This window comes from Dissoconium aciculare, assembly GCF_010015565.1.
Source record: "Dissoconium aciculare CBS 342.82 unplaced genomic scaffold K489scaffold_13, whole genome shotgun sequence".
Classification (NCBI taxonomy): Eukaryota; Fungi; Ascomycota; class Dothideomycetes; order Mycosphaerellales; family Dissoconiaceae; genus Dissoconium; species Dissoconium aciculare.
In genome coordinates, this window is record NW_022984963.1 from 102,343 (window position 1) to 128,023 (window position 25,681).

The 25,681-nt window shown below is 53.9% G+C and overlaps 14 protein-coding genes across 14 annotated transcripts; 7 read left to right on the plus strand and 7 right to left on the minus strand.

Moving 5' to 3' along the window:
• Positions 1-95: 95 nt before the first annotated feature.
• On the minus strand, positions 96-2,120 carry K489DRAFT_325844 (uncharacterized protein; the record flags this gene model as incomplete). Its single annotated transcript, XM_033601857.1, has 1 exon — positions 96-2,120. The coding sequence occupies one exon, from the start codon at positions 2,118-2,120 to the stop codon at positions 96-98; it is 2,025 nt and encodes a 674-aa protein (XP_033456431.1).
• A 386-nt stretch (positions 2,121-2,506) lies between these two features.
• Positions 2,507-2,986, minus strand: K489DRAFT_373265 (NAD(P)-binding protein; the record flags this gene model as incomplete). Its single annotated transcript, XM_033603407.1, has 1 exon — positions 2,507-2,986. The coding sequence occupies one exon, from the start codon at positions 2,984-2,986 to the stop codon at positions 2,507-2,509; it is 480 nt and encodes a 159-aa protein (XP_033456432.1).
• A 943-nt stretch (positions 2,987-3,929) lies between these two features.
• K489DRAFT_362783 (HIT-like protein) lies at positions 3,930-4,742 on the plus strand. Its single transcript, XM_033602669.1, has 2 exons — positions 3,930-4,025; positions 4,083-4,742. The coding sequence occupies exons 1-2, from the start codon at positions 3,966-3,968 to the stop codon at positions 4,581-4,583; spliced, it is 561 nt and encodes a 186-aa protein (XP_033456433.1). The 5' UTR covers positions 3,930-3,965; the 3' UTR covers positions 4,584-4,742.
• Positions 4,743-4,815: 73 nt separating this feature from the next.
• Positions 4,816-5,790, plus strand: K489DRAFT_404058 (uncharacterized protein; the record flags this gene model as incomplete). Its single annotated transcript, XM_033607110.1, has 2 exons — positions 4,816-5,139; positions 5,227-5,790. Exons 1-2 carry the CDS (start codon positions 4,894-4,896, stop codon positions 5,788-5,790), a joined length of 810 nt encoding a protein of 269 aa, XP_033456434.1. The 5' UTR covers positions 4,816-4,893.
• Positions 5,791-6,200: 410 nt separating this feature from the next.
• On the minus strand, positions 6,201-6,864 carry K489DRAFT_325342 (EF-hand; the record flags this gene model as incomplete). The annotated part of the gene is made up of 3 exons (XM_033601827.1): positions 6,201-6,229; positions 6,285-6,518; positions 6,693-6,864. The coding sequence occupies 3 exons, from the start codon at positions 6,862-6,864 to the stop codon at positions 6,201-6,203; spliced, it is 435 nt and encodes a 144-aa protein (XP_033456435.1).
• A 933-nt stretch (positions 6,865-7,797) lies between these two features.
• K489DRAFT_325584 (uncharacterized protein) lies at positions 7,798-8,088 on the minus strand (the record flags this gene model as incomplete). The annotated part of the gene is made up of 2 exons (XM_033601837.1): positions 7,798-7,967; positions 8,034-8,088. Coding segments are annotated over 2 exons (225 nt in total), but the record flags the coding sequence as incomplete, so codon positions are not given.
• Positions 8,089-9,564: 1,476 nt separating this feature from the next.
• On the plus strand, positions 9,565-10,151 carry K489DRAFT_65540 (uncharacterized protein). The gene has a single exon (XM_033608808.1). It carries the CDS (start codon positions 9,659-9,661, stop codon positions 10,001-10,003), a length of 345 nt encoding a protein of 114 aa, XP_033456437.1. The 5' UTR covers positions 9,565-9,658; the 3' UTR covers positions 10,004-10,151.
• Positions 9,582-11,795, minus strand: K489DRAFT_383627 (uncharacterized protein). Its single transcript, XM_033605655.1, has 2 exons — positions 10,305-11,795; positions 9,582-10,247 (listed from the first exon to the last, which is right to left on the minus strand). The coding sequence occupies exons 1-2, from the start codon at positions 11,522-11,524 to the stop codon at positions 10,049-10,051; spliced, it is 1,419 nt and encodes a 472-aa protein (XP_033456438.1). The 5' UTR covers positions 11,525-11,795; the 3' UTR covers positions 9,582-10,048.
• A 338-nt stretch (positions 11,796-12,133) lies between these two features.
• K489DRAFT_65779 (uncharacterized protein) lies at positions 12,134-13,146 on the plus strand. Its single transcript, XM_033608811.1, has one exon. The coding sequence runs from the start codon at positions 12,180-12,182 to the stop codon at positions 12,828-12,830; it is 651 nt and encodes a 216-aa protein (XP_033456439.1). The 5' UTR covers positions 12,134-12,179; the 3' UTR covers positions 12,831-13,146.
• On the plus strand, positions 13,040-13,807 carry K489DRAFT_65748 (uncharacterized protein). The gene has a single exon (XM_033608810.1). The coding sequence runs from the start codon at positions 13,249-13,251 to the stop codon at positions 13,648-13,650; it is 402 nt and encodes a 133-aa protein (XP_033456440.1). The 5' UTR covers positions 13,040-13,248; the 3' UTR covers positions 13,651-13,807.
• A 320-nt stretch (positions 13,808-14,127) lies between these two features.
• On the minus strand, positions 14,128-15,512 carry K489DRAFT_65707 (NAD(P)-binding protein). The gene is made up of 2 exons (XM_033608809.1): positions 14,414-15,512; positions 14,128-14,356 (listed from the first exon to the last, which is right to left on the minus strand). The coding sequence occupies exons 1-2, from the start codon at positions 15,349-15,351 to the stop codon at positions 14,353-14,355; spliced, it is 942 nt and encodes a 313-aa protein (XP_033456441.1). The 5' UTR covers positions 15,352-15,512; the 3' UTR covers positions 14,128-14,352.
• A 2,783-nt stretch (positions 15,513-18,295) lies between these two features.
• Positions 18,296-19,325, plus strand: K489DRAFT_362796 (orotate phosphoribosyltransferase; the record flags this gene model as incomplete). Its single annotated transcript, XM_033602670.1, has 1 exon — positions 18,296-19,325. Exon 1 carries the CDS (start codon positions 18,549-18,551, stop codon positions 19,323-19,325), a length of 777 nt encoding a protein of 258 aa, XP_033456442.1. The 5' UTR covers positions 18,296-18,548.
• A 470-nt stretch (positions 19,326-19,795) lies between these two features.
• K489DRAFT_325683 (acetyl-CoA synthetase-like protein) lies at positions 19,796-22,009 on the minus strand (the record flags this gene model as incomplete). The annotated part of the gene is made up of 2 exons (XM_033601843.1): positions 19,796-19,882; positions 19,955-22,009. 2 exons carry the CDS (start codon positions 22,007-22,009, stop codon positions 19,796-19,798), a joined length of 2,142 nt encoding a protein of 713 aa, XP_033456443.1.
• Positions 22,010-23,651: 1,642 nt separating this feature from the next.
• Positions 23,652-25,373, plus strand: K489DRAFT_65845 (uncharacterized protein). The gene is made up of 4 exons (XM_033608812.1): positions 23,652-23,710; positions 23,766-23,811; positions 23,869-24,033; positions 24,117-25,373. The coding sequence occupies exons 3-4, from the start codon at positions 23,982-23,984 to the stop codon at positions 25,031-25,033; spliced, it is 969 nt and encodes a 322-aa protein (XP_033456444.1). The 5' UTR covers positions 23,652-23,710; positions 23,766-23,811; positions 23,869-23,981; the 3' UTR covers positions 25,034-25,373.
• Positions 25,374-25,681: the final 308 nt, after the last annotated feature.

The window sequence follows — 25,681 nt, forward strand, 5'->3', positions numbered from 1 at the left end:
AGACAAAATTTGCCATGGACTCCTCACTATCCTGCAAAGGATGTTAGACTGTCAAGACTTTCGACGGTACCCATTGCGTTTTCCCACATATCTACTCAGAGGCCCCTCCACGCCACTTTCGAGAGATGGTCAATTCTTCGCCGCGTGCTTTTGATGACACCCAAACATCTCAATTCTGCTAGGCCGCGTTGGAAGAGCGCAGTGGCCCGCTGATCATCAGCGTCGTCTGCGATTGCGCGGAAAGCCTGCCAAAAGTCACTAGCATTGATCAAGCTACCCGATTCCAAGTAAAGCTGATATAATAGAGCCGTCGCTGGCTGTGACGACGTGAGGCTGATCTCATTGCCGCCATGTTCTCTGGGTGTTGCAGCACCGTCAGGGTCTGGACAACAGCAATCGCAATCGAGATAGTCGTGGGGAGCAGTGAGCGCACGCTCGATTGCGTGTCGTGGGCGTGGGGTCAAAACCTCCCGATGAGGTGAACGTAAATCGTAAAGAAATATTTCGTGCATGAGAAGTTCTTTTGGCGAGACTAAAGCGCTATCGAGGTACTCTTCCAAGAAATCGGTGAATTCCCGTAGCAAGGTGGTGTAGGCAGCGTCCTGTTCTGAAAGAGCGGACTTTTGCTTGCTAAGCTCAACTTTCTGAGCAACGACAGTGGTGCGAAGAGTGGAGTGCTTGACATCGTCGGCGCTGCGGAGGGGTTGAGACGCCTGGCCATCGACTGTGTTGGATTTCACTAGCTCCTCGAGACGAGCATGAATTTCGAGTCCACGGAGTTTCACGTCAGACGGGATCTCAAGCCGGACAAGATTGCGCATGAGCTCGAGCACGGCATCAGATGCCGTCTTCCTCGTCGATAAAAGTAAGCCACGCACCATAGGCGATCGTCTGAGCTTGCCAGATATAGCCTGCATGTAGAGACTGGTTTTGGGAGTTATATGTGCGTCACCAAGACCAGCTTGCACGCAGCGTATGACCTCGGTGGCATGTATGATGCGCGAGATCGCAAGCTTCCCTTCAGCGATAGCACTCATCGTCAAGTCAAACATAGCTTCGTCTGATACCAGTAGGTTGCGTAGTTGCTCGACATCGCCTGCCTCGAGGAGGCTATCTGCAAATGATCGGAAGGAGGCTACGTTCCGTAGCGCTTCAAAGTGATCGCTGGGAACGTCCTCCAAGCTCGGCGAAGACAGAAAAATACTGAGGGCATTGGCATAGTAGTGTGACATATATCCGTAGCGTACGGCTTCCACAATAGTGTCAATGCTTTGGGTGTAATCACGTTGTCGCTCGAGAAGTAGAGAAGAGATACTGGGACCTAGCCAAAGTCGGTTGCTAGAGCTAGTCACCACTTCCATCACTTGCTCTACTTCGTCCACAAGAAGCGCTGAGTCAAATGCACGACCAGCGAGACACCTGACGGCCGCTTGAGGTAACCGCTGCTGAAGAAAGGATATTGAGGTCGCCACATTGAACAGAAGCACAATGGAAAAGCGGTCTTGCCAACAAGTCAGGAGCTCAATCAGGTCAGAGAGCAAATGACTATCAAAGGCCTCGGTGTCTTCGAGCGCGATGATGACCTGCTTGATCTCGTGCTCACGAACATAATTGTGAAGGATCTGGAGGTCGTAATTCAAATATCGCGGCTCCTTTCGCATCGATGCCCTGTTATCAATCTCATCGAAATCGTCATCGTCGTATGTTCGCGATGTTGCCTTGTGAATGATATATTTGAGGATGCCTTTGAGATTGTTCCCAACCGTGGATGCGATGGGCACATAGAGCCGTCGGGCTTCTGCTGATGCGCCAACGAACGGCTGCGACGCGAGAGCGCTGTATAGAGTAGAATTTGGTCCAGTCAATGCAAATCCCGCAGGCGTGCGACCTGCTGGGGGGTCTGTGAGGAGTTCATCTAGGAACTGTGCAATTTCTTCAAGTGTTGTAGCGTTCAAAGAACTCAGTCGTAAATCAATCTCGTTTTGCACAGCCGACCAGGCACTTTCGTAAGCCATACGTCTGCGCGGCCATGATGCTTGTAGGCCCGTCGGCTGAATGCGACGGCGCTTACTTGGGAAGGCATCCTTTGGCTCAAAGACGTAACATTTCTCATACTCCATTATGATGGGCCAACAAGTGGACGACACATTGATACGCTGGCGCGCTGTTCCTTGAATTCATAATCCGGGTGACGCGTTGGACGCGTTAATTCCTACGGAGGACCAGCAGGGCAACATTACTAAATCGACAGGGAAGCGAAACCTCGATACTCCACCAAAGTGGTGACCACGACCATGTGAATGAAGACGATTCTGATTTGCACGATTTTACAGTGGCGTTGCGGCCCCTTGAAAGCAGAAGCTTATCAGTCTATTAAAATCATGGGAACATCCGGACTCGTCTTGTTTTGACATTTTGTATGCCAACAACGCTCTTTCACTAATGATCACTATGAAACACGACGATCAACGAGTGAATGGAGAGATGGTTCTGTGATACGAATTGATCATAGCTTGCCGTTCTTGCTGGCAGCCTCAATTGCCTCGTCGCCGTCTACCAGAACGCACCAGCCCTCGCCGCCCACAGTGCCATCAGCAAACCCGCCAACTGCGGCACCCGGGAATTCCTTCACAGCATAGTCGAGCTCTTTATCAGTGTAAGTGCCTGGTTGCAGCCACACGGCCTTGATTCCGACGGCCTTGGCTTCTTCTAGGAGCTTCGCAGTGACCGCAGGCGGAGTAATGATAGACAGGCTGGTGTTGGTAGGGTCCGTAAGCTTTGAGGGAGAAGCGACAGTATCGAACTCTTCTTGGCCGACCGCGACACTGGATGCTGTGGGATTCAGCGGAATTGCTGTCAGGCCATGGTCCAAGTACCAGACGAAGATCTTGTAGCCAAACTTTGCAGTGTTCGAGGATGCACCGGCAACTGCGAATTGCTTGGCCGAGAAGAATGTCTTTGCTGCAGCGCGTATGTCGGTGGCCATCTTGATGTCGTTTTGCTTGTGTCGATTCTCGCAGTTCAGGTGTTAATTCAAGGGTTCATGGTAGCAAAGCTATATATTTTACGAGGGCGATAGCTCGAGCCGATCGCGGGTGCTATTGTGCGGCCGCCTGTATGTCGTAAGATTGCGTCAGAGCGGAGGATCAGCTCAAGCTACAGTTCGCGAGTGCTTCGCATTAATAGGCAGTTCCTTTAAAACACCACCTAGGCGCTTCGATGCCCTCCAGGGCTTATGAAAGGTTCGTTCCTGTGAACATCGCCAGATGCGTGAAACTTTCCGAGAATTAATTTTTTCCAACGTCAATTCGTACTTCCCGTCGTCGCCGTCTCGTCCAGTGATCATGTTGCCTGCATCCGAACAACTGTGGCCAAGTGACGGTCGGCAAGGTTCTATGGTTCGCCATGATGCTAATCTCAACGAATGCTCAATCTTGTCGGGCGATGGGTCGCTCATATGCAAATCCCGGGGCTCACTTCGAAGCACGTGAATGACAACTCAAAGGGAAAGACAAGGTCTTACTTGTGGCACTTACTCGGAAGACAATCTGCTGGTTGGCAGAATAACAGCGTTCGGGTGAGGATCTGTTCGACATTGAAATCTCAACACCATGCTATCTATAAGGAACTTCGTGAAAAATGATGAATCGGCGAGATGCGTAAACTCCTAATCCGATACTGAGACCGGTTGACTCTGCATCATATACTTCACAGGGGTAATAATAGACGACTCTATCTATTTATCCTACGCTCGAGGACAGTCCTAGAGATTTCTTATCCCTGGCAAGCGAGTGTCGCTCAGCACAAAGGGCGAATTTGGTTAGTCGTCTTCCGCGGTGACGTAAATAGCGACGACACTTCAATGTTTGGTGGGTGAGTGGACTATTGCCTGTGTATTGCAAGGCACAACCCACAACAACCAGATTCGACATTTACAAGGTAACAGCTCTTGAGCATCGACCACTATGTCCTCGTCCATTTCAAGCCGGACGATCATGTTTGGCAAGTTCAATGTCACGTCCCAAGTATGGCCGCCAGAATCAATTCACCCGCAAATGTAGCCGAGCTGAGGCGTGAGGTAGGTGTTCCATGTCACGCAACACTCGTTCGCTCTCGTCAATCTGAAGCCACTCCTGCCGGGTCACATTCTCGTTTCGCCTTTGCGAGTCCTGCCTCGCCTGTCAGATTTGACTAAGGATGAGGTCGCCGACCTTTTCCTGACTGCGACCAGAATTCAGCGAACCTTAAAGAGGCTTTACAAGGCCGACGCATTCAACGTAGCAGTACAGGATGGCGAGGCTGCTGGCCAGAGCGTACCACATGTCCACTGTCACATCATTCCTCGAACCCGAGGTGATCCTGGTGGTGACGACAAGGTCCACGAGTGGCTTGAGGGCGAAGAAGGCAACATCGCCCGGCACCAGAAGCAAGCAGAAGGTGGCGGAGATGTAGAGCGCAAGGCAGCAAAGTGGGTTGAAGATGACGAGCGCAAGCCACGTTCAATGGATGAGATGACGAGTGAAGCTCGGTGGTTACGCGAGGAGTTGGCTAAAGATGAAGAACAGGACAGCACTCGATTGTAATCGAACGCCATTTTTCCGGTCGATAGGTTCACAGGTGACGTCTGATTTCCAGGCATCTTGCGCGGAAGATCTTGCTAGCTTGATGATTCTCGGTACATCACATCAGACGATGTATTTCGTGTCCATAGAAGCAAACTATATATGGGTTCCAAGGAGCGTACAATGAGTATTGCCATGTTCTATTCGAAGATCGAGTATAAGAGGGTAGTGCATTTGTGCCTCCTGCCCACTTCCCTTCTTCGTCTCTTCGCCGCGTTTCCAACCCATTACCCATCTCTTGCAAGACAATCGCCTCGCGATTTTCGACATCATGAAGACCAGCTGTGCCCTTGTGCTTGTCGCAGCCCTGGCAGCTCATGCCAGTCCTCGTCACCACCAGCCTGAACATCCATTCGGTGACAAACCTAACCACAAGGACTATGTGGATCAGAACTTCAACGACAAAGGCTATAGGTGCAAGGAGTGGCGCGTTAGTGCCAGCCTTGACGCTGCCGAGAACCTTGACACTGCCACTCTCCGCTGCAAAAAATGGGAAAAGAACCACCGTGATGAACGCGTAAGTGGATCCGCTCACGTCGTCGTAGAACATGAATCCAGAAACACTTTCCGAACTTTCCCAAGTGCGATGCTGACACCCATGTAGGACTATACGCTCTACAAGTCCTCCCTCATGAACGGTGCCTGCAAGGAATGGGAATACACAGAGCGCATGGCTGATTCCAAGGTTGAAGTGAAGCCGACTTGCAAGGAGCTCAAGAAGTGGGACTGGGCGAATGGTCTTGAGGGAGCCCAGCTCTACCCAGTCGAAAACGACGACGACAAAGACGACCAGGCTGACAAGAACAACATGTTCCTCAAGGAGTTCAAAGAAGAAAAAGTCGAGATCGACGAGGTCGACGAAATCGAGAAAAGGGGCCGCCACCACCGAGTCTGCGAGCCGACTACCACCAGCGTCACTGCCACCGTCACCATCACTCAACATCCTCGCGTATCCATGACCATGGAGGACGGCCGTGCTTTCTGTACGATCGAGACGGCCGCAGAGGCCAGCTCCACTGTCGCGACCGAAGAGGTCGAGTCTACCATCACCGCGGCCCCGGTGAGCTCCACGTCCGTGGCGAGTCACTTGCCAGGACTTTACATGACATCAGATGGTCACCTGTTCGGTCCGTGGGACCACCACCCATTTCACACTACTCTCTCCTAGACTGTGGGTCGGTTATTCTTGCCATTCTTATGAATGACGGGTCATGCTTGGTGGGCTTCACCACAGCCGAGATGCTTTGGAATTTTGCATTCGTCAGCACGTCACCCATGGTCGCACATCAGCCGAGATGCTTCGGAATCTATCCTCATCAGCACGGCGCTCCTGATCGCATATAGCTAGCTCCCTTCGAAAAAAAAATGTGATTTGGACTTTCTGATCGTATTGTGTCCTTCGTATCCCGTTTAGTCTTGATGATACCGCCAGTGCCCGTCTCGCCAAACGCCAAGATTGCGCCCCCTGAAAAGCAGAAAGCAGCCCTCGTCGCATATCAAAACACATCTGTCAGGCCAGCCCGCGAGGATCCAGCTCCCGCTTATGCAACCATGTTCCGCCGAGTTCCAAGCACGGTTTTAGTTCTGCAGAATCATCTTGACCATGTCTGCAAGCGTGTCAGCGCGAGTCGTGCAGTCTCTCTACCTGTTTCCGGCACTCACCGACGTAGTTCAGCTCTCCGCTGCTTGTGTCGACCGATTTGAGTAGTTCGTCGACCTCTTCGTCGCTCATCTTCTCGCCAAGGTTCGTGAGGATGTATCGGAATTGTCCGACGCCGATGAAGCCTGTGAGATCCTTGTCGAATACCTGGAAGCCACGGCAGTATTCCTCCGGCTCTCCAGGGTCGCGGAATCCACCAGGTCGGTTGAGCACGCGGCCAAAGGCATCGAAGTCGACTACGGAGCAAAATCTTCGTCAGCGATTTGATCCCTTGTCCTGTGCGTTATCATTTCATCATCAAAGCCTGCCCTCGTCTGCCCTCGAAATCTTTACCCAGCAAATTCATCTCATCGCCTCCGCGCCTGTCTCCGCGAGTGCGCGCTCCTGCTGTTTTAACAGTGTCTACTCACAATCTGCGCCACCAATCTGATGCTCCAAATCTTTAATTTCGGCCAAAGTTGGGTTCTGGCCACAGGCTCGCAGAAGGTCGCCTAGGCTGTCGATGGTGACACGTCCGTTACCGCGCTTGTCGAAGAGGGAGAAGGCCTCTTTGAAGTTGGTAGATTGAGCCTGTTCCGACATGCCTCAATTAGTGAAAGTCCCGAATATTGTTTCTGTGCGCAATGGCCGAATCGTGATATTTGAGGTCGCAAACTGCAAACATCACCAGGGGCCTGGGAAAGGAGCTGCGTAGGCTGCATGCATGGTTTGGCTACATCTGTGTCGCGCGCGCCTCTGGCCCGTCTCGTACAACCCCTCAAATCGGAAAGCAGCTTTGCAGAGGACTGGCTTTGCATATCGCGGTTGGGATCTGTGCAAAGGCTTACCATTGTGAAAGATTTGTTGACTTTATGACCAGAATTATGTTGTTGAGTCTCAGCTGCTTCGGAAATGTTCTGGCGATCGTGAAGTGAATATCTTATGAGTGAAAGCGTGTGCACGGCCGGACTTGATTATGTTGCGTTGTCTATTTTCCGTGTAGGGTCTACACGTATAAACGCTGACCCCTTGCTTGCGTGAGGGTTGAGTTGCTATGCCAACAAATCCGACAATTCACGTGACCCCGTGCTCTCCTCAGCGAGCGTGACCCTGGATCTCACACGTACTATTCAAGCAATTCAAACACCAGAACTCTGTGTTCGATGTGCACCGCGCATTCGTGATCAAGATACCACGATTGAAGATGCTTTGCTTGAGCTGCTAGAACGTGAACATTTGTGTCGGGTCATTCCCGGCCCGTGGATCATCCCATACTGAAGGCGCATCCATTCACTCCGACATGCCGAGTTCTCCTCTACAGAAGAGTGTGCACCTCTTTCGAGCCTTGCAAGCACTCGGCTGATGAACATGGGCAAATGTGTACCAATCATACATCGTACAGCCCGCTATTGACTTTCGCAGAGAAATGGACAGTACGGCCTGCACCGATCAATCATCCTTCGTGAGACGCATTTTCAAGCAGCGTCGAAAAGATTCATCGCCATCGTCGTGGTCCACAAAATGGGTATGCTTGGACTATTGTCGTACTTGATCCATGGCTCGACTTTGGTAGATCGCGTGCGCTTGTAGCGCCTTCTCGGCGGCGTCCTCCTTGGCGTTGTTAACATACTGTCCGTCGTACCAAAACTGTGCGCGATATGTGATGCCTGCCACCTCGACGACAGCACTCCACGCCGTTCGACCACCTGCATATCCATGTCAGACCGATGGTTGATGAACGCTTGCAAACGGATTCCCGTCCAGGAGCTTACCCCGCCGGTCAGAAACGACTTGGTAGCGCGGCGCTGGTCGGCCTGAACTGAGACAGAGGTCTAGAATTGGTGATGGTCAGCTTCTGAGAAGCCAAGATTCAGTTGGTGGAATCATACTGAGAAGCGAATCTTGATTGGTAGTCTGCTCGGGCTGGCCACCGTGGGAGCTGATGTGCGTTGCAGTTGCCATATTTGGTTCGTCGGATAATTATTATGTGTTGGGTTCGAAGGGAAAGGGGGAAAGACAATAATGATTACAATGTTAAAATGACAGACCAGGACGTCGATTTCAGAGGTAATTGAGGCAGAGAGAGAGAGTGCAATGCAGTCGTAGACGCCGCGTCGTCTCAAGTTGTGGCTCTGTAAACGTTCTTATATCGTGCAGCAAAAGAGCTGTATTCCCGTACCTTTTAACCACAAGCCCCAAGTTCAGTGGCACAGCCGGGAACGGGCAAGTCGATAATGCGTCTCTCCCTCCGTCAGCAGGACACACAAGACCGTGGGAGACGTTCGGTGCGGAGAGAGAGTCGAGGTCGAACATCGTCGGAGCCTGTTCGAGCAGCTACAGTTCGCCACGGCATTGCAGCCATTGTGATACAGGTTGCATCTAGGCGGCCCAGGTGGAGGTGGTGCACGAAAACATCAGAATCCGTGAGGTGGTGCCTGAACACCTCCACGAAATTGACGCCCGCGTTTGCGTCGCAGGCCCGAAGTACCGGCACAGTGATCACCTGGGGCCGGGCCGCGACTTTTCGTCGCACGAGGGAGACATCCTGGTCGACCGTGACGGGAAGAGCTCCTCCACGAACATGCAACCTGTACCGAGAAGGCAGTGGCCCATGGAGATAGTGACGGCGTGAGGGTCTCGTTTGTTTGTCAAGCCCTGTCCGCCGGCAACGAGCAGGGGAGGCGGCGAGGGATGCTGATTTTCCCAAACGTAGTTCATGCAAAATGGCCGTTAGTGCGCGGAGTTGAGGGTTTCTGGCTCCTTTCAGCTGACACCGCGAGCTACTGCGTGTTCTGTGACGTGTCTGCCCGAGTCGAGAATCAGCTGCAGAGGAGCCCAAAGAGGTCCCGAATGGGAAAGCTAAATTGCCCTGGAGCCTATCGCGAAGGGCCACACTCAGGATGCGACTCCACCAGACGCTATAAGTTTGACAGCCATTCCGCCGGCTGGGAGGGACGAAAGGATTTGGACTGTCGTGCTATTTGCATATCGCCCGCGCAATTTTAATGCATGAAATCTGCGCACCGTCCGCGGGGAAGGCTCGGGTTTGCTGGATTTCCACATGATCGGGTGCGGGCTAGCATAAGGACACACACGACAGCAGATCCAGAGGGAACTCTATCGCCGCCAGGATGCCCGGGAATATGTCATCATTCTATGGGTGCTCAAGTCGTGTGGTGGCGATGGATCATGCGCTACGAATGCCCTTGACTGCCACAGGATTTGTCTGACGACGAAGTCCTGCGCAATTGCCCTGCATGAAGTCAGTCGATTGGTCCGACTATGCTCGTGCGTCAACGAAAGGGCCCCCCCCCCCCCCCCTGCTTACTGCCGTTCCGTATCGTTCTTATCGAGCTAGCGAGCGTATTGGCATGCGATACCGTGCGGGAGCAATGTCATGCAACTGCTGTCATCGGCGTCCACGCATCACCCGAAGACGCCTCCTGGCTGCCGAGAGGCGGCGTTGAAAAATCCATATGACGAACACTCGCATTGCCCTCGTACTTCATCCCGCGGGCTGGACATGCGACAATTCCCACGACAGCACCATCACCGATCGGAATCTTCCCATAAGAAGGAGATGCTTGCATTAGTCGGATACACATTAGTATTAAGTGCGATTGTACAATTTTGGCCCGGAGATCGATCGGGTAGCAAAGAAATGAGGAACACGTCAAAGGAATGCCAATGCTTCGTCAGCTCAGCTCCATGCGAAAGATCATGCAGCCGCCGGATGAGATAAGGAAATGGGATTTCAACGAGGGTATTTTTCACGAATCACCAATGCTCAATGGGAGACCGTCCAGGGTCTGCTGTCGAGGGTGGCATTGTGATCGAACGTCGACGGGCCTCGACGAAAAAATTCGCTCAGAAGTCGCTTGGCCTCGGCCGCGCCGGGCAGGCTCATGCGTGTCGCTGCTTTCCGGTGGCAACGATCAAGAAACGAATTGTCGATCAGAGCAAGTAAGCCCGAAGCGACGATCACGCTGTGGTGGTAGCAAGTCAGCGGTCGGACCTCGCAGGGACTTGGTGGAAATACTCACTCGGAAATATCCTTCTGTGCAGCAACAGTCGCATCGTCAGCGATCCACATGGTACACGGTGGGACCCAGAATCCCCGGCTCCGTTCTTGCGCCTCTTGCGCCTTCGAGAGTGCAGATGGGACAATGTAGGCGACCGCATGCTCACTGCCAGACTTGATGAGGTGGAAGGACGGCGACGAGCAGTCCTTGCGCGCGACGCGCTTCCACGAATAATGCGCGCCCCAATAATCGAATTCGCATCGCCTATGGTTGAGTGATCCCAGTCGCTTCACTTCGACCTGTGCGTAGTTGGAGAACTCGAGTTTGACAGGTGCGGTGGTCGAGACGGTTTTCTGGTACGCTTCGTCTCGGGCCGAACGGGATGAATCGCCCCGTTGGAAGTCTACCGAGTGCATTGATCCATAGCCCGAGTCATTCCGCCGCAGCTTCAACCCATTGGCGGATAGCTTCGATTCGCCAGCCGATCGCGGCCGCAGGCTATTCAGCGCGTTACTGAGGGACCGCTGGAGGCTCGGCCGCCGTTGCGGGATGGCTTTTTGCGTCTTGCGAGTCGAATTGCACACCTCTCGCCCCGAATCCCGGCAATATCGCCTGAGGCTGAACTCGCGGGTCTGTACATCGTGGATTCGCAGGTGGAACAGAGTCATGTCGCATGCCCGGCCGTTGCGGTTGATGACCTGCGTGTCGATTCGTAAATTCATATCACCGTCCGGCGTCGTTTCGTCATGTCGCACCTTCAACTTGCGGCGTGACGGGAACAAGTCGGAAAAGTCCGCCGGCGTTGCAGGGATCGCACTGGGTTTGCATGATTGCCGTGTCATATATGCTGGCATCTCGTAGTCGTCGTCGTCGTCATCGTCATGGTCCTGGTAGTCGTCCCTCACATGCTCATCGTCGCCGTTGTTCGATGACATATACGTATATGTCGACGCGTAAGGATCCTGTCGATTGGCTCCGCCCGCGAACATATCTCGAGACATGGTCGATGAATTATCCGAGATCTGCGAGGCAAGACAACTCGGTTTCGAACGAGTCTCGGAGCACTCGGTCGATTGGGTGTGATACGAATTGCGATCCCCCGACGACGACGACAAAGACGACGTCGGAGTTGATCGGTTTCCAAGTTGATCAAACGAGATGGCATTGTCCTCCCCAACGCAACCGCCTAGGCGGCACGAGCGTCTTAAATCCTCATCCCTGCGTCGATGGTGTAGAATCATGCTGGCGATCTCGAATTTGATATGCAATATGCGGGGGACGAGTCCGTTGGAGGTCCGCGCAGCCTGTGACCAGACTATGCCTCCCTCACCATGGAACACACGAGCGATGTCACCACCAATGTGTCAAGTGCGAGCCATGGACCGTTCTCAAATATGACGGTGCTCCCGCGATTCTTTCGGCGTGATCTGTGACGATGCGGTTGTAAACCACAAAGGAGTGGAAAAGGGCGACTATTGTAGAGCCATTCCGTGTACATGTATTCGAGGATGGTCTGCTTTGGGGGTACCGTACACCGCTCGCCCGGCAAGCCATCTATATACATACATACATATATGCACATACATGGATGTCCGAAATGACCAAATGTGCCCCAGCGTCACGATCGCTCCTCGAGGGCCCTTGAACGGAGTGCAGTACAGTACAGTGCAGTACAGTGCGGTGCGGTACCCACACGCTCTCCCTGGGCGGCGCATGATGATGCCCAAAACCTCACACATGGCGAGCCATACTGTGCTGGGAATTGGGTACCCGCCCAGATGAACGTGACTTTTTTCTGCCCGCATGGATCGCACACCCGATCGGACGAGAGCCACGACCACTCATCAAACTCGGTGTAAATGCATCTGCAGTAGTGAAGGGGTGACAGGCAGCCTAATGCGGGCCACCCGACCCGCTCTTATTATGATTGCTACACTCTTCAGCATTGTGGTTATTGGAGAGTCCAGCACCGAGCCGACTCGCGCCCTTCCCATGTCGCCGAAATTTTCCCTCCTCATTAGACCGACATGCATGAACGCATTGATCGATATACCGATCGTCGCTCGTGGGTCCATTGCTGGTGAATTTGGCACAAGCACAAATATCATACAGGACAGTACATACATACAAAGGGAGAATTTTCCATGTGAAAGACAACACCCCGGTCGGGCGAGGCTTGGACACCTGGACACCGACAAAAAGTCATTCGGTGAATGGGATTGGACGTGCGTATGTCTCAGAGACCCAAGGGAACAGCAACCTGGCAGGCACGGGACATGCACGCACACACACACAACACACAGTCTCTTTCCCACGACGCATGACCACGAGCTCCTCCTGGCTGGGGACGATCCCGCGAGTCGTCCCGAAGTCGAAATGCGCCATCTAAAACAATCGGTGCCTGTGCGGGCCATTCTTTTTCCCTCTGGTCGTGCCCTTCACCATTTCCATGGCTTTTCTAACCACTCATTATTCTCAGTCCAGTTCGATGGACACGTCACTCCCGTGACAAGCCCCGCCATGCGGATCCACTGCGAATCGGCGTAACAAAATGAAACGCTGCGCAGGCCGCCGGATACCGTATGGAGAGAAATGTATTATGGCTAGGGATGAGACACTCTCCTCCACCATCACCACCACCATCGTCACCTTTCCCGGCCGAGACATGATGTGGGTCATTATGGTAATGATAACTTTCCGCATCGAAATCGCAATTCGGTGTGGTGCCAGCGCACACGTGCCCCGTGCTTGACCTCGGAACTCAATCGCGGCAAGCTCGAGTCATTCGTCGCTCATCATCGACGCATCGACGGCGGCGGCGGTGCAAGGTGATTGATCAATGGATCACGATACACCTACTGTGACCGACAGTACCATTCTCTCTTCGTGAAGATCGGGCCTGAATTCGGATTGCGATCAACAGCACTGCACCGCCAAAGGACCCGCAAAAGGTCTGTGTGTATGGATGTGTACAGCGTGCTGTAAAAGCCTTCAGACCCGCAGTGGAAGCGGCTCCTCCTCCTCATCATCATCATCATCATCATCCATCATGCATTTCCGTGCTGAACTCGTGAGACAAGTCGCCATGCCCGCCCTGGAGCGCCCCGTCCACAGACGAACAGCAAATCACATGCGCGCAAAATCGTTCTTCCGTGGACCCAAACGTGTGCAGGTGCTCCCTCAGAATGCCCCACTGACCAGTCTCACTGCTACCAAAATTCCATGGCGGCGGCATGTGCCGCTCACTAGTCGAGGGTTCTGTTCGTGGTTTGGAGCCCGCCAAATTCCCATGGTGCGGCCGTCGCCAGCTCCTCGACCACGCGCGCGCTTCCCGCTTGGCCGGCCAGCTCCCAGTCTGATTTGCTGACGAAGCCGTGATGACCCTCTCGACCTTCCAGGGAAGCCCCACGCGATCGTCCTTCTCGTCGTTTCAGACATCGCGTGCTGTTCGACTCGAACGACACCCGGTGGCAGGTGATAAATGCAGCATGGCCCTGGGCGCTAGCATCTCGAACTGTGCACGAACGACCCCGGCACCCTCGAGCTGGAGGCGGGAGAAGCGATGCGACGGCGAGAATTGCTTTTCGTGGTCCAGTCATGGATCCAGATCTATCGATCATCGCGATGTCATGGAGCTTTTTTCGTCACGAGGTTTGGCAATATCGAAAGAAGGTACCCACCTAGGTGGAGGTACTTGCTGGGAGGTGTCTGGATACATCGATACATGTGACATGTGGCTGTGATGGGCTCGATGAGCGGGACGTCCGCGGCAGCGACGACGGCAGTTGTGCTTTCACCGCCGGGAGCGACAAATGCCCACACCCCTCTGCTATCGTTTTAGACATTGACATTCGTCGTATGCACCTAGACGCCCTCAAAACTGCTCCTCGTCGTGTGATGTGTGGCACATCGCCGTCCCTGGAGAATCGCTGCGCTGAACGTCGACGACACTGAGAATTATGACGTAGTGTTATGGCCTGCAAGGCGGCAAGTGAGAGGTGGACGACGCGTGTGTGGAAAGGAACATGAATCCATTGTTTCTCATTCTCATCATTGGTATTATTAATCATTAACTACTTTGGTCATCAACCATCAACTCTCGAATGAGCCTCCTGAGGGCCGGGATTTACACTTTCCATGGCTGCGCCTCCCTGATGAAGCCCGGCACATCGAGCAGATCTGCGTCCTCGACGAGGAATCTCTCGCTCTCGGCCTGCTTCGCCGGGCTGCCGGCGCCGTAGTAGCTGTCCTCGCCGATCCACAGCATCATATCGACCAGGTCCGCCCGGATGGCCTCGGGGAAATTGCGGCCGAACGCCTCCCCGCTGACGGGCTGGTATCGGACCTCCCGGCCCAGGGACTCTCCGAGCTGATCCACGAATTTGCGCGGCGAGGTCCAGGTGCTGATCCCCTGCACGTGCGCGCCGTCGGCCTCCCGCCCGGCTTCGAACAGGCCGACGACGTATTTGCCGCCGTCGCGGCGCGGCGCGACCAACGGCCACGGGATGTTCTCGTCGGGGAAGGGCAGGCTCAAGGTCGGCACGCCGTCGACGGGGTGGACGAGGTTCTTGAGGAAGTCGATGTACATAGCGGGCATGTAGTAGCTCGCCCACATGTCGCCCTTGTTCGCCTCGATGTGCTCGGCGACTTCGGCCTTGCCGTCGAAGTGCTCGACCTGAGTGTGTCGGCCCTGGCTGAGCTTGCTGACGTTGGGCAGGGCGGAGAAGACCAGGTGCTTGATGCCGGCGGATTTGGAGGCCTCGAAGATGTTCTTGCCCTGTCGGATCTCGCGGTCCTTGGACAGGTGCGACCAGAAATCCGTGACGCCGAAGACGCCGTAGCTGTTCTGGACTGCGGCGGTGACCGAGGCGAGGTCGTCGAGGTCGGCACGGACGAGTTCGACTCCCTTGGCAGCGAGGGCTTGGGATTTCTCGCTGGTTGTGTCGCGGGTCACGGCGCGAATGGCATATTTGGAGGAGAGCGCGGGCCGGGCGAGGATGACATCGAGGATGCTACCGCCTTGAAGGCCGGTGGCGCCAAAGACGGTGAGGATCTTCTTGTCAGACATGGTGATGTTATCACGGTGGACTGTGGAGATGATTTGGTTGCTCAAGATGATGATTGAGGGATGATGTCAACGTGGGTTTTGGTGGTGGTGGTGATGGTGATGGTGATGATCCATCGTCCATTCGGCGGGAGCATCATCCATACTTATGCCCATTCACCCGCCGTTCATCACCGCCGCTACGATGTGTATGGTTTTCAACATGTTGCATTTCCAAGCAGTGACCGGGAGAAAGCTCCATTCACTTCTAGCCCCCCGCCGGATAGCACAGGATCGTGTAAGCAGATCGAAAAGAAAAGGACGGACGGACGGCCTTAGCAGCGCGCTTAGTCGGTAGATCGGTGTTGTGCCCGCGACTCGGCTTTGAGGATAATTGCGCTTATATAATAGATGGCAGGCCGAGGATGGGGGCTGCTCCAATACGCACGAGCTGTACATACCTAGGTAGGTCCATTGATATGCGATATAGATCCGCATGTGTCTCGGAAATACTTGCTAATATACCCGTATCCGATCATGTACTAGTAGTAGTGTACATGTACAGACCGAAATTGTTGCGTGTGTACAGTAATCACCCCAGCATTTCCTTTGTTTCTTCACTCACCATCATCAACACTATCCGTCCGGGCAGCCGGGGTTTCGTGAGACGCAAATTTCCGTGTGAAGCTTGGAAGGGTTCCAATGCCGACTTTGGTTGATAAGCAGTTTGTTCGAGCTGTATTTGTCATTGATCGAACAACGCTTGCTCTGTACTGTAGGACATAACATCACGGCTACTGGGAGGATATTCGCCGGGAGAACCTCAGCATTGTACCATGTATTGTCGATGTTGTTAGTTATCGAAGTAGGCTTGCGATACACACCATTGGAACGATATATATAACGTAATCTATCACCGAGCGGGCCAAATCACCGAACGGGCCATTTTGTCTTGGCATTACAACTGAGGTGACTACAACCGTTGTTTATTCAACCACACACTTAGTTATACATCTGCTATGCTAGGATATGGTTCAGAAGGAGCATCTCTATCTGTCTGGCAAGTTCGTGAGTTGTGTCCAGCTATTCCGCAGTTTCTACATCGTCGTTGAGTTGGAGGTCCTCGTTCAGACTCAGCTTCATTACAAGTCCTTTTTGATCGTTGAGCACCTATACCCGCCTGTACAATTGCCTGTGATGCTCCAATACCATACTCTATAGATCCACCTTGCTGGATCTGCTTCCGTTTACGCGATCTTCTCTTAGTCAAGACTGCTAATTGCTCTTCAAGCTCTGTAATCCGTGCAGATTGGAGCACGTTCTAATGAAGCATCAATTCAGCACCTTTAACTAATTGTGAGAACCCTTCTTTAGCTTCGGGCGGAGACCTAAGGAAAGAGCGGCTAATAAGCTTGGATTGAGATCCAAACTCATACGAATTGCTCGGTGTTCGGGACTCCCATGCTGCTTCCGGAAATAGCTGTTGAGGAGAGGTGTGCAAACGTAGATCAAGACGATCAATAACTGTTTACGCGTCCGTACGGACTATCGCTGTTGCCTCAAAGGCCTTTCGACAGTTCTCTTTCGTAAACACGTCGAAAAACGCGTCCTTAAAGGCTGGAAGGAAGTTCCCTTTGTTGATATAAAAGACGCGATTTCGTGCCAAGCCTCTGACACGCTCAGAGTACTTGCTCTTTAGCGGTGAGAAACACACTACGTCGAGAGGCTGAAGGATGTGAGACGAATGTGAAGGCATACACAGAGTGAGGATCTTGTTCTCGAGGCAATAGTCCTTGAATGCTTGATTCAAATGGCTCTCATGGCCGTCGAGAATGAGTAGCCTATACCCTGCTACTTGACGCGTCCGTGTATGCGTATCAAAATGCTTCAACCACTCCAGACCAAGGTCGTTATTAGTCCAGCCGTTCTCAGAGACCAAGATTCTCCAATCTGAAGGGATATCAGCCTCTTCATACCACGTAGAGATGTGGACGCGCCCTTTGTAGATAATGAAGGGAGGGATTGTATAGCCTGCAGCGCAAATGCTCTGTATTACTGTCACCTATTCGCGGTTGCCTGGTTGAATAAGTGTCGGTCTTTTTCGTCTCTCTGAACCTGTAACAACTTTCATTAATCCAATAATACCCATCTGGAAGCCCGTTTCGTCGAAGTTGTGAACATCATCGTCGTGGACACCATGTTTGGCTTTAGTGTCTATTACTAACGTCAACCACGCGTTGATAACGTCCGGGTCTTCTTGGAGGACTCTCTAACGATCCTTTGCTCGACTGAACGCTATCTTCAGCTTCTCCGAACGCGTAACGAATCTGTTAGGCCAGCATTTACCGACTGGCCCTTTCCCTCGTACAGCTAGAAGTTTATTAGCCATATCTGCTACCTCAGAGAGTACAGGTGCAAATCCTCGCGAATCAAGGTCAAGGATATATTGCTCAAGCGTCTGTTCTTCTGTTAACGTCAGATTCTAACAGTTTGGTGCCATAGTCTCGCGAGATCTGGTTCCTCTGAGTCTCTTAGAGAGTATCTAATAATTGATATTGAAAGCAGCAGCTGCGCTCCGTTGGCTCCGAAAATGACCAGATCTATACGCATTGATAGCAAGATCGATTCTACCTTCTTGATTATCTGATAACATGTCTCGTTGTTGATACAATAAACAGGAAAGATGTTGTTTACAATGCCAAGACAAAATGGCCCGTTCGGTGATTTGGCCCGCTCGGTGATAGATTACGTTATATATATATATATCTACATATATGCTAGGTCCATGGATCCATAATATACATGTTAGGGTTTGGGTAAGAACTCACCCTCGAGCTGGAGTGATCGGACTTCTTGGGCATGCAAGTACCTGACTTGGTATGCAATGTAGGGCATCATGGCATGTTGGGCGCCTTATGGACGGTCGTTCAACTACTACCGTGCAGACAAATTCCACGGCTACGTGCTCTCTCGGATATATCTTGTGCATCGCGCGTGCTGTTTCCCTACCCTACCGGAGATGCAGGTGAATGAAGATGTTGTCTGCGGCCTCATCGCTGTGGGTGCCCCGCGTGTCGCGATGGGTCCAGACAAGCCCACGTCATACCCCGTGTGGGGCAGGCCGTTGATCTGGAGGAAAATTATTGACATTGGATTTCCGTGTTGATGACCTGCAGACGAGCCTTTCGACGACCGAAATCCCGAAATCTTCAACAACCACCATGGCCACCCAGACCCGCACCCCCGAGGCGCTGCCCGCCTGGAAGACCGACCTCATCGCCCTCGCCCTCCGCTCCCAGATCCTCACCTTCGGCACCTTCACCCTCAAGTCGCACCGCGTCTCGCCCTACTTCGTCAACTGCGGCCTCTTCTGCACCGGCGAGCTGATCGAGGCCATCAGCAGCGCCTACGCCCGCACCCTGCTCGAACACAGCGCCGCGGACCCGAGCTTCCAATTCGACGTGCTCTTCGGGCCCGCCTACAAGGGCATCCCGCTGGCGGCCACGACCGCGCTGCAGCTCGCCGCGATCGAGAAGCAGTCGGCGACCGGCGGCGGCTCGCCCGGCCGGTTCGCCCAGGTCGGCTACGCGTTCAACCGGAAGGAGGTCAAGGACCACGGCGAAGGGGGCCTGATGGTCGGCCGCGGCCTGGCGGGCCAGCGCGTCGTCATCATCGACGACGTCATCACCGCGGGCACGGCCATCCGCGAGGCCATCGAGATGATCCGCGCGCAGGGCGGCACGCTGGTCGGCGTCATCGTCGCCATCGACCGCCAGGAGAAGATGCCGTCGGCGGCCGAGAAGGCCGGGCGGGGCGACGACGGCCAGCCCCGGGGCAGCGCCATCGGGGAGGTCGTCCGGGAGACGGGCGTGCCCGTCCTGGCGGTGTTGACGCTGGGGAACATCGTCGACGGGCTGAAGAGTCTGGGCCGGGATGAGGAGGTGGGCAGGATGGAGGAGTATCGGAGGCAGTACGGCGCCACGGACGCGGCGTTGTGAAGTCCGATGAGGGGATCCTGGATGGGCGTGGGAGATCATGAATGGGATGAGTTTGCAGGGTTCGTCATCCGCGCCAGGGAGCGGGTCGATGTGAACAGATGATATACGATATGAGGCTAGGCGATGAACGTGGGTGACCCGTACGCGACACACTTTGAGGTGCCGTCTGCAATAGGAGTCAATGATGGTCGAGCTCATGGAGATTTGCCCATGTCTGCTTTCATAACCATGATGGGTAGAGATTCCCACGGGAGAATTCCGAAACCGACATGTAGCATTAAACTTGGGCCATCGTGGCCGCGCGAATGGGATATCTACTCTTTCAAACTCAAAACAAAACTTTCCATGCAGCAAACGACCATTCTTTCTGCCGCTCGGGATCATTCTCCCTTCACTTGAAGGATGACCGCGGCTCTTCTCCTTGTATCGGCGTCTCTTTCCGTCTAGGCTCGAAATCCTGCATCGGCAGCCTAGTTGCCATAGGCCTTCTTGACCGAGTCCTTGTACTGCTCCAAGATGGCCTTTCGGTTGAGTTTCTGCGCCGAGGTGGTCAGACCCTAGATGGACAAATTTGTTAGCATGATGAATAAAATCCCAAAAATGAAACTCGTCCGTCTGATGGTACTCACGTTCTGTGGGGTCCACTCCTCGTCGGCGAGGACGACTCCATCGATGATCTCGATTCCCGAGAGACCGCCCTTCTTGCCGGCGCTCTGCATCGCCTGGAGGACGGCGCTGTTGATCTTCGAGTTGTGGACCAGGTCTTCCAAACCGTTGCCCTCGACGCCGTTCGCGGTTGCAATCTCCTTGAGCGCTGCTTCGACCGGCACGACAATGGCGATGGGTTTGCTGTGGTCGGGGCTTGCGTAGGCGCAGATGTTGCCCACCACAGGGCATGAGCGGTAAATGGATTCGAGCTTCTCCAGTGCGATGTACTCGCCGTTGAGCGTCTTGACGAGGTTCTTCTTCCGGTCAATGATACGCAGCTCTCCCCGCTCGTTCCACTCGCCGATGTCGCCGGTCTTGAACCAACCGTCATCGGTGAAGGCCTCTTTCGTCTCCTTCTCCAGATCGAGATACCCGGCTGATACGGCTTCACTTCGGATCCAGATTTCGCCCTGTGGAGGTGAGTTGGTGGAATAGTAGCCGGCATCGGGGAAGTCCACGAGCTTGACCTCGGCGCAACCTGGGACCTCTCCCAGGGCGGAGTCAGTCCACGAAAGCGGATCCATGAGCGCGCCCATGGCACACGTCTCTGTGAGGCCATAGCCAGAAATCATAGGTGCGATGACGACGGAGATGAAACGCTGAGTAGCCTTGGCGATGGGGCCGCCGCCGTTCATGCAAACGCGCAATTTGCCGCCTGTCGCCTCGGCGACCTTCTTGAACACAATGGAGTCGATGACGCTGGCACCTTTGTTGGAAAGCGGTACGGAGCCGGCGTGGTCCAACAAGAAGTTCTTCGCATTGAGGGCGCCCCAGAAGAGGTTCTTTGCGACGGGGTTCAATTTCGCAACCTTGGCTTGGACTCCCTTCTTCACCGTCTCCCAGACAGCGGGGACACCGACCAGGATGGTGGGCTTGAATTCGGCGATATCGCCGCGGCAGTTGCGCATGGAGTTGTCGGAGATAGTCTTAGGGTTGCCGTAGCCCATGTTACCTCCCCAGAAGAGACAGGCGTTCTCGAACATGAATTCGAGAATGTGAGCCAGAGGAAGGTAGGAAAGCATACCGTCGTAGGGACCCACGAAAGCCCCAACAACGACGTCCAACCCTGCGACAGCGGCGACGATGTTCTTGTGTTTGATCAGGACACCCTTAGGAGCGCCGGTGGAACCGGAAGTGTACATGATACAGCAGAGGTCGTCGCGCTTCGGCGGCACGGGCTCCACAGGGTTCTGCTTGCCTCGCTCGATCAACTCTTTGAAGCCAATGACAGTCAATTCCGGGTGTGCATCCTTCAATTTCTGGATGTCGGCTGCGAGTTTGGCGGGGTTGGGCTTGGTGGTGGGCGCATCGTCATCGTTGTAGATCACCGCCTGGATCTCTTTGGCTTCCTTGAGCGGTCCGATCAATTTAGTGAGGAGGTGAGGATCCAAGAAGATGACCTTGGAATGCGTCTGCAGCAGCGAGTGCTTCAGACCTTCCTCGCCGAGGGTGTCGTAGGCGGTCACGATGGGCATGCTTTGACTACCCGCGCCGTGCGCGAAACCGAACCAGTAGGCATGTGTGGCGGCGAAGAGGTGAACCCGATCAGCCGCTTTCAGGCCGAGTGCGCGCAGGCCCGCGCCAGCGTTCAGAGCCAGCTGCTCGAACTCGATGAAGGAGAGATATTCGTACGGCGAAAGTTCGTAGTAAGTCCACTTCTTGTCGACCTCCTGCTCTTTCCCGTCCACCATCTTTTTGATCTTTTTCGTCTCCTCGTGGAGGTTGATGAGCTTTCTTGAGCCGACAGCGTTGGCGTTGCCATATTTCCTGGCCGAGCGGCGAAGGATATCGTAGACGGTCTCGACACCCTCCTCGGGGTATATGGCAAGCTTGTCGAGAGTGCGGACGTTGCGCCGAGGGATGGTCTCGCCTTCTCGCTTCTTCAGGCCTGGCACCTCGGCCGTGTATGGTGGAGGACGATACGGCCGAGCTTGCGGCACGAATGTGTACATATCGCGATTGAGAACGTCACCCATGATGGAGAGGTTGTTCAATGGGGTATGGTAGAGGGTGTTGTACGGATCAGGATGATGAGAGTGGAAGAGAAGGTCGTCGTGAGAAGCAGGCTGGGACATATAGGGAAGCTTGGGAGTGAGCTCGTGTGCTTTGGGTAGGAATCCACAAGGAGCGTCTGGGTAGACTTGGCGAAGTGGTGACACCGTCGGTGGATGGATTATTGGGTCCCAAGGCTGTGTTGCGGATGGATGTGAGGACGGAGGGTGCGTCACTTTCTGGGCGCACGTGGAATGGCGAGAGTCGGAACGCTTGGCGAAGTCAGTTGACGGACCTTTCGTTGGTCAAAGGTTTGCTTGAGGATGGGCGGCGGATGAGTGCTGGTGAGTGCAAAAGTGAGGGAGGATCACATATGGGATTGGGATATGGGAACAGGCAACAATGCGTAGTATCTCGTCGCTCGCCGCCTCTATCCTCTCTCTCTCTCTAATAACAGGGCCGTTCTGCTGGTCTGTTGCGCTACGGAGTGGGCTTCGTTGTTCTGTACATGCATAATTTATCGCCATCGAACAAACAGGGAACAACGTCACTGCCGCGGTAAGCAGCAATTGCCCCAGGATCCCATCCATTATACCGTTGAGACATATGAATTACGAGGGAGAGGATGGAACCAATGAAACGGAGCTGTACTAATCCGGGGAGGCGACTATAGCTTTCCCCAGTGCACGAGTCTCCCGCCGTCTCCCCTCTCCAGCTCTCATCATTCTCCTCCCTCTCTCTCTCTCTCTCTCGACTTCCTAGGTACCTAGGTACTGTAGAAGGTCAGTGGGTTCCAAGGTTGCTTGGTAGTCTCTCTCTCGGCACGCCTCCCGTGTTCTGTAGTGTCTCATGGCGATTGATTAACATCTAGTAAAATGCAGTTCCTGTCCACATGCGCGTATAACGATTTCCGGAGCAAGGGATAGTCGCATGCCGTGAGTTCTGGTTGTCCTCTCCTCCTGATTTACGCAATGGATCTCAGCTACGCATGTATATATCTAGCCACCCAGGTACATATGCAGTAGTAATAATGACACTTGCGAACCCCACGGCGCAGCGCAATATGCATCAACTACGAACCACGACTTCTTATTATCCTCTGCTGCGATTCTACCGCCCAGATGCTATACGGTCATTTGATCTATCGCCCAAGCCTCTTGGAAGACAGCCACCGAAGCGCGGCATTGGCTCACCACGTGTCTCGTGGGGGTTGTCTCATCAGGACTTTGCCCAGGTGGGTCTCATCATCCGTCGCAGTCTCGCCGCGTGCTTCGTTTCCTCATCATCAGTCTATCCTCTTGTCGGGTTCGTCGCGATGGTCAGGCCGGGTCCAGATGTTACGAACCGCTCCTATGATTGTTGGTGCGTGATTCGAATGCACGTGCGCCAGGGAACGTCCCACAGGTAGAAGGGGATCCCTACAGCCGAACTTCTCATACGCAATCGGAACATGCTACCGTCGAGTCCCAAAGTATAGGCAGACGATGCCTACTACATGTGCAAATGGCCAAACGCTGTGCCTTTCCGTCATTCATACTCGTTCTGAAAGGAAGGCCGGCTGAACATTTCCGTTACCTAGTATGCAACGGATATTTCGAGACATGCCTAGGTGCCATGGTAAAAGTGATGACAAGGAAGGTACGCCGGATTATCGCCAGTTCTGAACCGGTTCGTGATTGCCTCAGGTTTGTTCAACACCCAAAGTCACCTGGACACTAAACGACCTAATATGCCACCAAGAACATCCCAATCTTCCCCTAATGATGAAACATTGCAACGAACGTCAGTGGGTAACCCTAAATCGATAAGCTTGGGTCGCCTCTCGGAATCTCATATCATAGAGATTTCTAGACTCATCAGCATCCGTGACAATCACACGTTCAAAACCTAAAGAGGATTCCACACAGTCACCAAGGGATTCTTCGAGGAGCGGATGATCCACTCTGTCGCAGCGAGATGGAACTGATTCTGAGTCGCCTGGGCGAGGAAATCCTCGATGCGAATGAAGGTGCGCAACGCACGAACTTCCGAATCAAAAAGCAGATGCTGTGATCCACACAAGAAAGGATGACCCAATTATCCTCTTCATAGAGACCTACGATCTCTTCTCTCAGCCACAAAATGCCCAGGACCTTGGTATGCTCGACCCTGCCGCACGAGCCGTTGAAGTAACGATCGCCGGCCATGAATATTCCATCCTCCAGTCTCCCGGCATCCTACAATCGGGCCGTCAAGGAGGTACGACCGGTGCCGCAGTTTGGCAGGCATCGATTCGACTTGCGGACTGGCTCTGCTGGACAGGAAATATGCTCGAAGCGCTGTTGACACGCCATGACTGTAGGGCGATGGAGCTGGGGTCGGGAATATCGGGCATAATTCCCTGCGTACTTGCATCAAGGTTGGAGAGATTCGTGGCAACCGACCAAGCCTACCTGCTCAAGACACTGCGAGAAAACATCGACAACAACAGCGGCAGCGATGGCGCGCCGGGTGAGTCATCCAGCAAGCGCCTTGCAGCCGGTGCGCGGAGTCACAATTCGACAAAACATCGTCCGATGCGTCAGCCTCGCGATACTCGGGCCCCGAAAAACGTCAAAATCGACGTGTTGCCACTGGATTGGGAGACCGATGACGTGAAGGGTTTCATGACCGCACATGATCTCGGCACAGGCATCGATCTCCTCATCGCGAGCGATTGCATCTACAACTACGCGCTCATCGACCCGTTCGTGCAGACGTGCACACAAATCTGCCAGCAACGTCAACGGCAACGATCACAAGACCAGCATGACGCGAAGGTCGATGCGAGCAACGATGACTCTTCGACCAGCCGTTTGCCAACCGTCTTGCTCGTTGCGCAGCAGATGCGTCAACCGGACGTCTTCGAGCAGTGGCTCGAGGCGACCCTGCTGAAGTTTCGAGTCTGGCGCGTCCCCGATGAATTGCTCACAGAAGGCCTGCGGACCGGAACCGGATTCGCCCTACATCTGGGCATTCTGAAAGATTGAAAAGATTGATACCCTTGTAATGAACATTATGAGCGTCCCGCGATGATCGCCTTGCGTGTGTTTGACGATCCTAGTCCCCTTTGCTGTCTCTCTAGATAGGAGGAGAACATCTAGACTATCTTCGCACTGTTCTGGTTCTGATCTCCAAGGGAAGGAAAGGCTGCGCTGGCGAACTAGCTTACGAGCAACCCAATGCAGCGGCAAGAGCACATTCCCCGTCCTTGGATATTCGTCCACCAGTCCTGAAGTTCAGACGCCTGAAATGTGTCCTGTCAATGATTCCACCCTGTATGCTAAGTGCTTCAACCGCCCATCCATGCCTGTCGCAAGGACCCGTGACGACGTGACGTTCAAGCGGTGTGGAGAGGCCGCACAGTGACACGCAGCACGACGTCAGCCTTGCCGACACGCAAGCGCATATCAACAAGTGAAACGTGAAATAGAAAAACGAAGAAGCACATCCGACAAGCCACGCATCATGCCAGTCATCCCATCTCGGCCAGCCGAGTGGGGAAAAACCAAGTTCTGCCCTCGTGAGCTCCCCCTTTCCATGGTCAATCGTCCTGCATCACGGATCGACCACCCAGGTGGACGGCAGTAGACCTAGAGTCTGCAGCGGACGCTATATGTGTCTCGACGACGGTGGAT

What these genes read in the sequence shown, in the direction of transcription:
- K489DRAFT_65707 (XM_033608809.1), bottom strand. Translation starts at nt 15,351, where the DNA reads ATGTCTGACAAGAAGATCCTCACCGTCTTTGGCGCCACCGGCCTTCAA.
- K489DRAFT_383627 (XM_033605655.1), bottom strand. Translation starts at nt 11,524, where the DNA reads ATGATTCTACACCATCGACGCAGGGATGAGGATTTAAGACGCTCGTGC. An exon ending in GCACAGAAGGATATTTCCGA is followed by an intron (nt 10,248 to 10,304) that starts GTGAGTATTTCC and finishes CTACCACCACAG; the next exon opens with CGTGATCGTCGCTTCGGGCT.
- K489DRAFT_362783 (XM_033602669.1), top strand. Translation starts at nt 3,966, where the DNA reads ATGTCCTCGTCCATTTCAAGCCGGACGATCATGTTTGGCAAGTTCAAT. An exon ending in AGTTCAATGTCACGTCCCAA is followed by an intron (nt 4,026 to 4,082) that starts GTATGGCCGCCA and finishes GGCGTGAGGTAG; the next exon opens with GTGTTCCATGTCACGCAACA.
- K489DRAFT_65748 (XM_033608810.1), top strand. Translation starts at nt 13,249, where the DNA reads ATGTGTACAGCGTGCTGTAAAAGCCTTCAGACCCGCAGTGGAAGCGGC.
- K489DRAFT_65779 (XM_033608811.1), top strand. Translation starts at nt 12,180, where the DNA reads ATGCGGGCCACCCGACCCGCTCTTATTATGATTGCTACACTCTTCAGC.
- K489DRAFT_65540 (XM_033608808.1), top strand. Translation starts at nt 9,659, where the DNA reads ATGCAACTGCTGTCATCGGCGTCCACGCATCACCCGAAGACGCCTCCT.
- K489DRAFT_65845 (XM_033608812.1), top strand. Translation starts at nt 23,982, where the DNA reads ATGGAACTGATTCTGAGTCGCCTGGGCGAGGAAATCCTCGATGCGAAT. An exon ending in AATCCTCGATGCGAATGAAG is followed by an intron (nt 24,034 to 24,116) that starts GTGCGCAACGCA and finishes TCCTCTTCATAG; the next exon opens with AGACCTACGATCTCTTCTCT.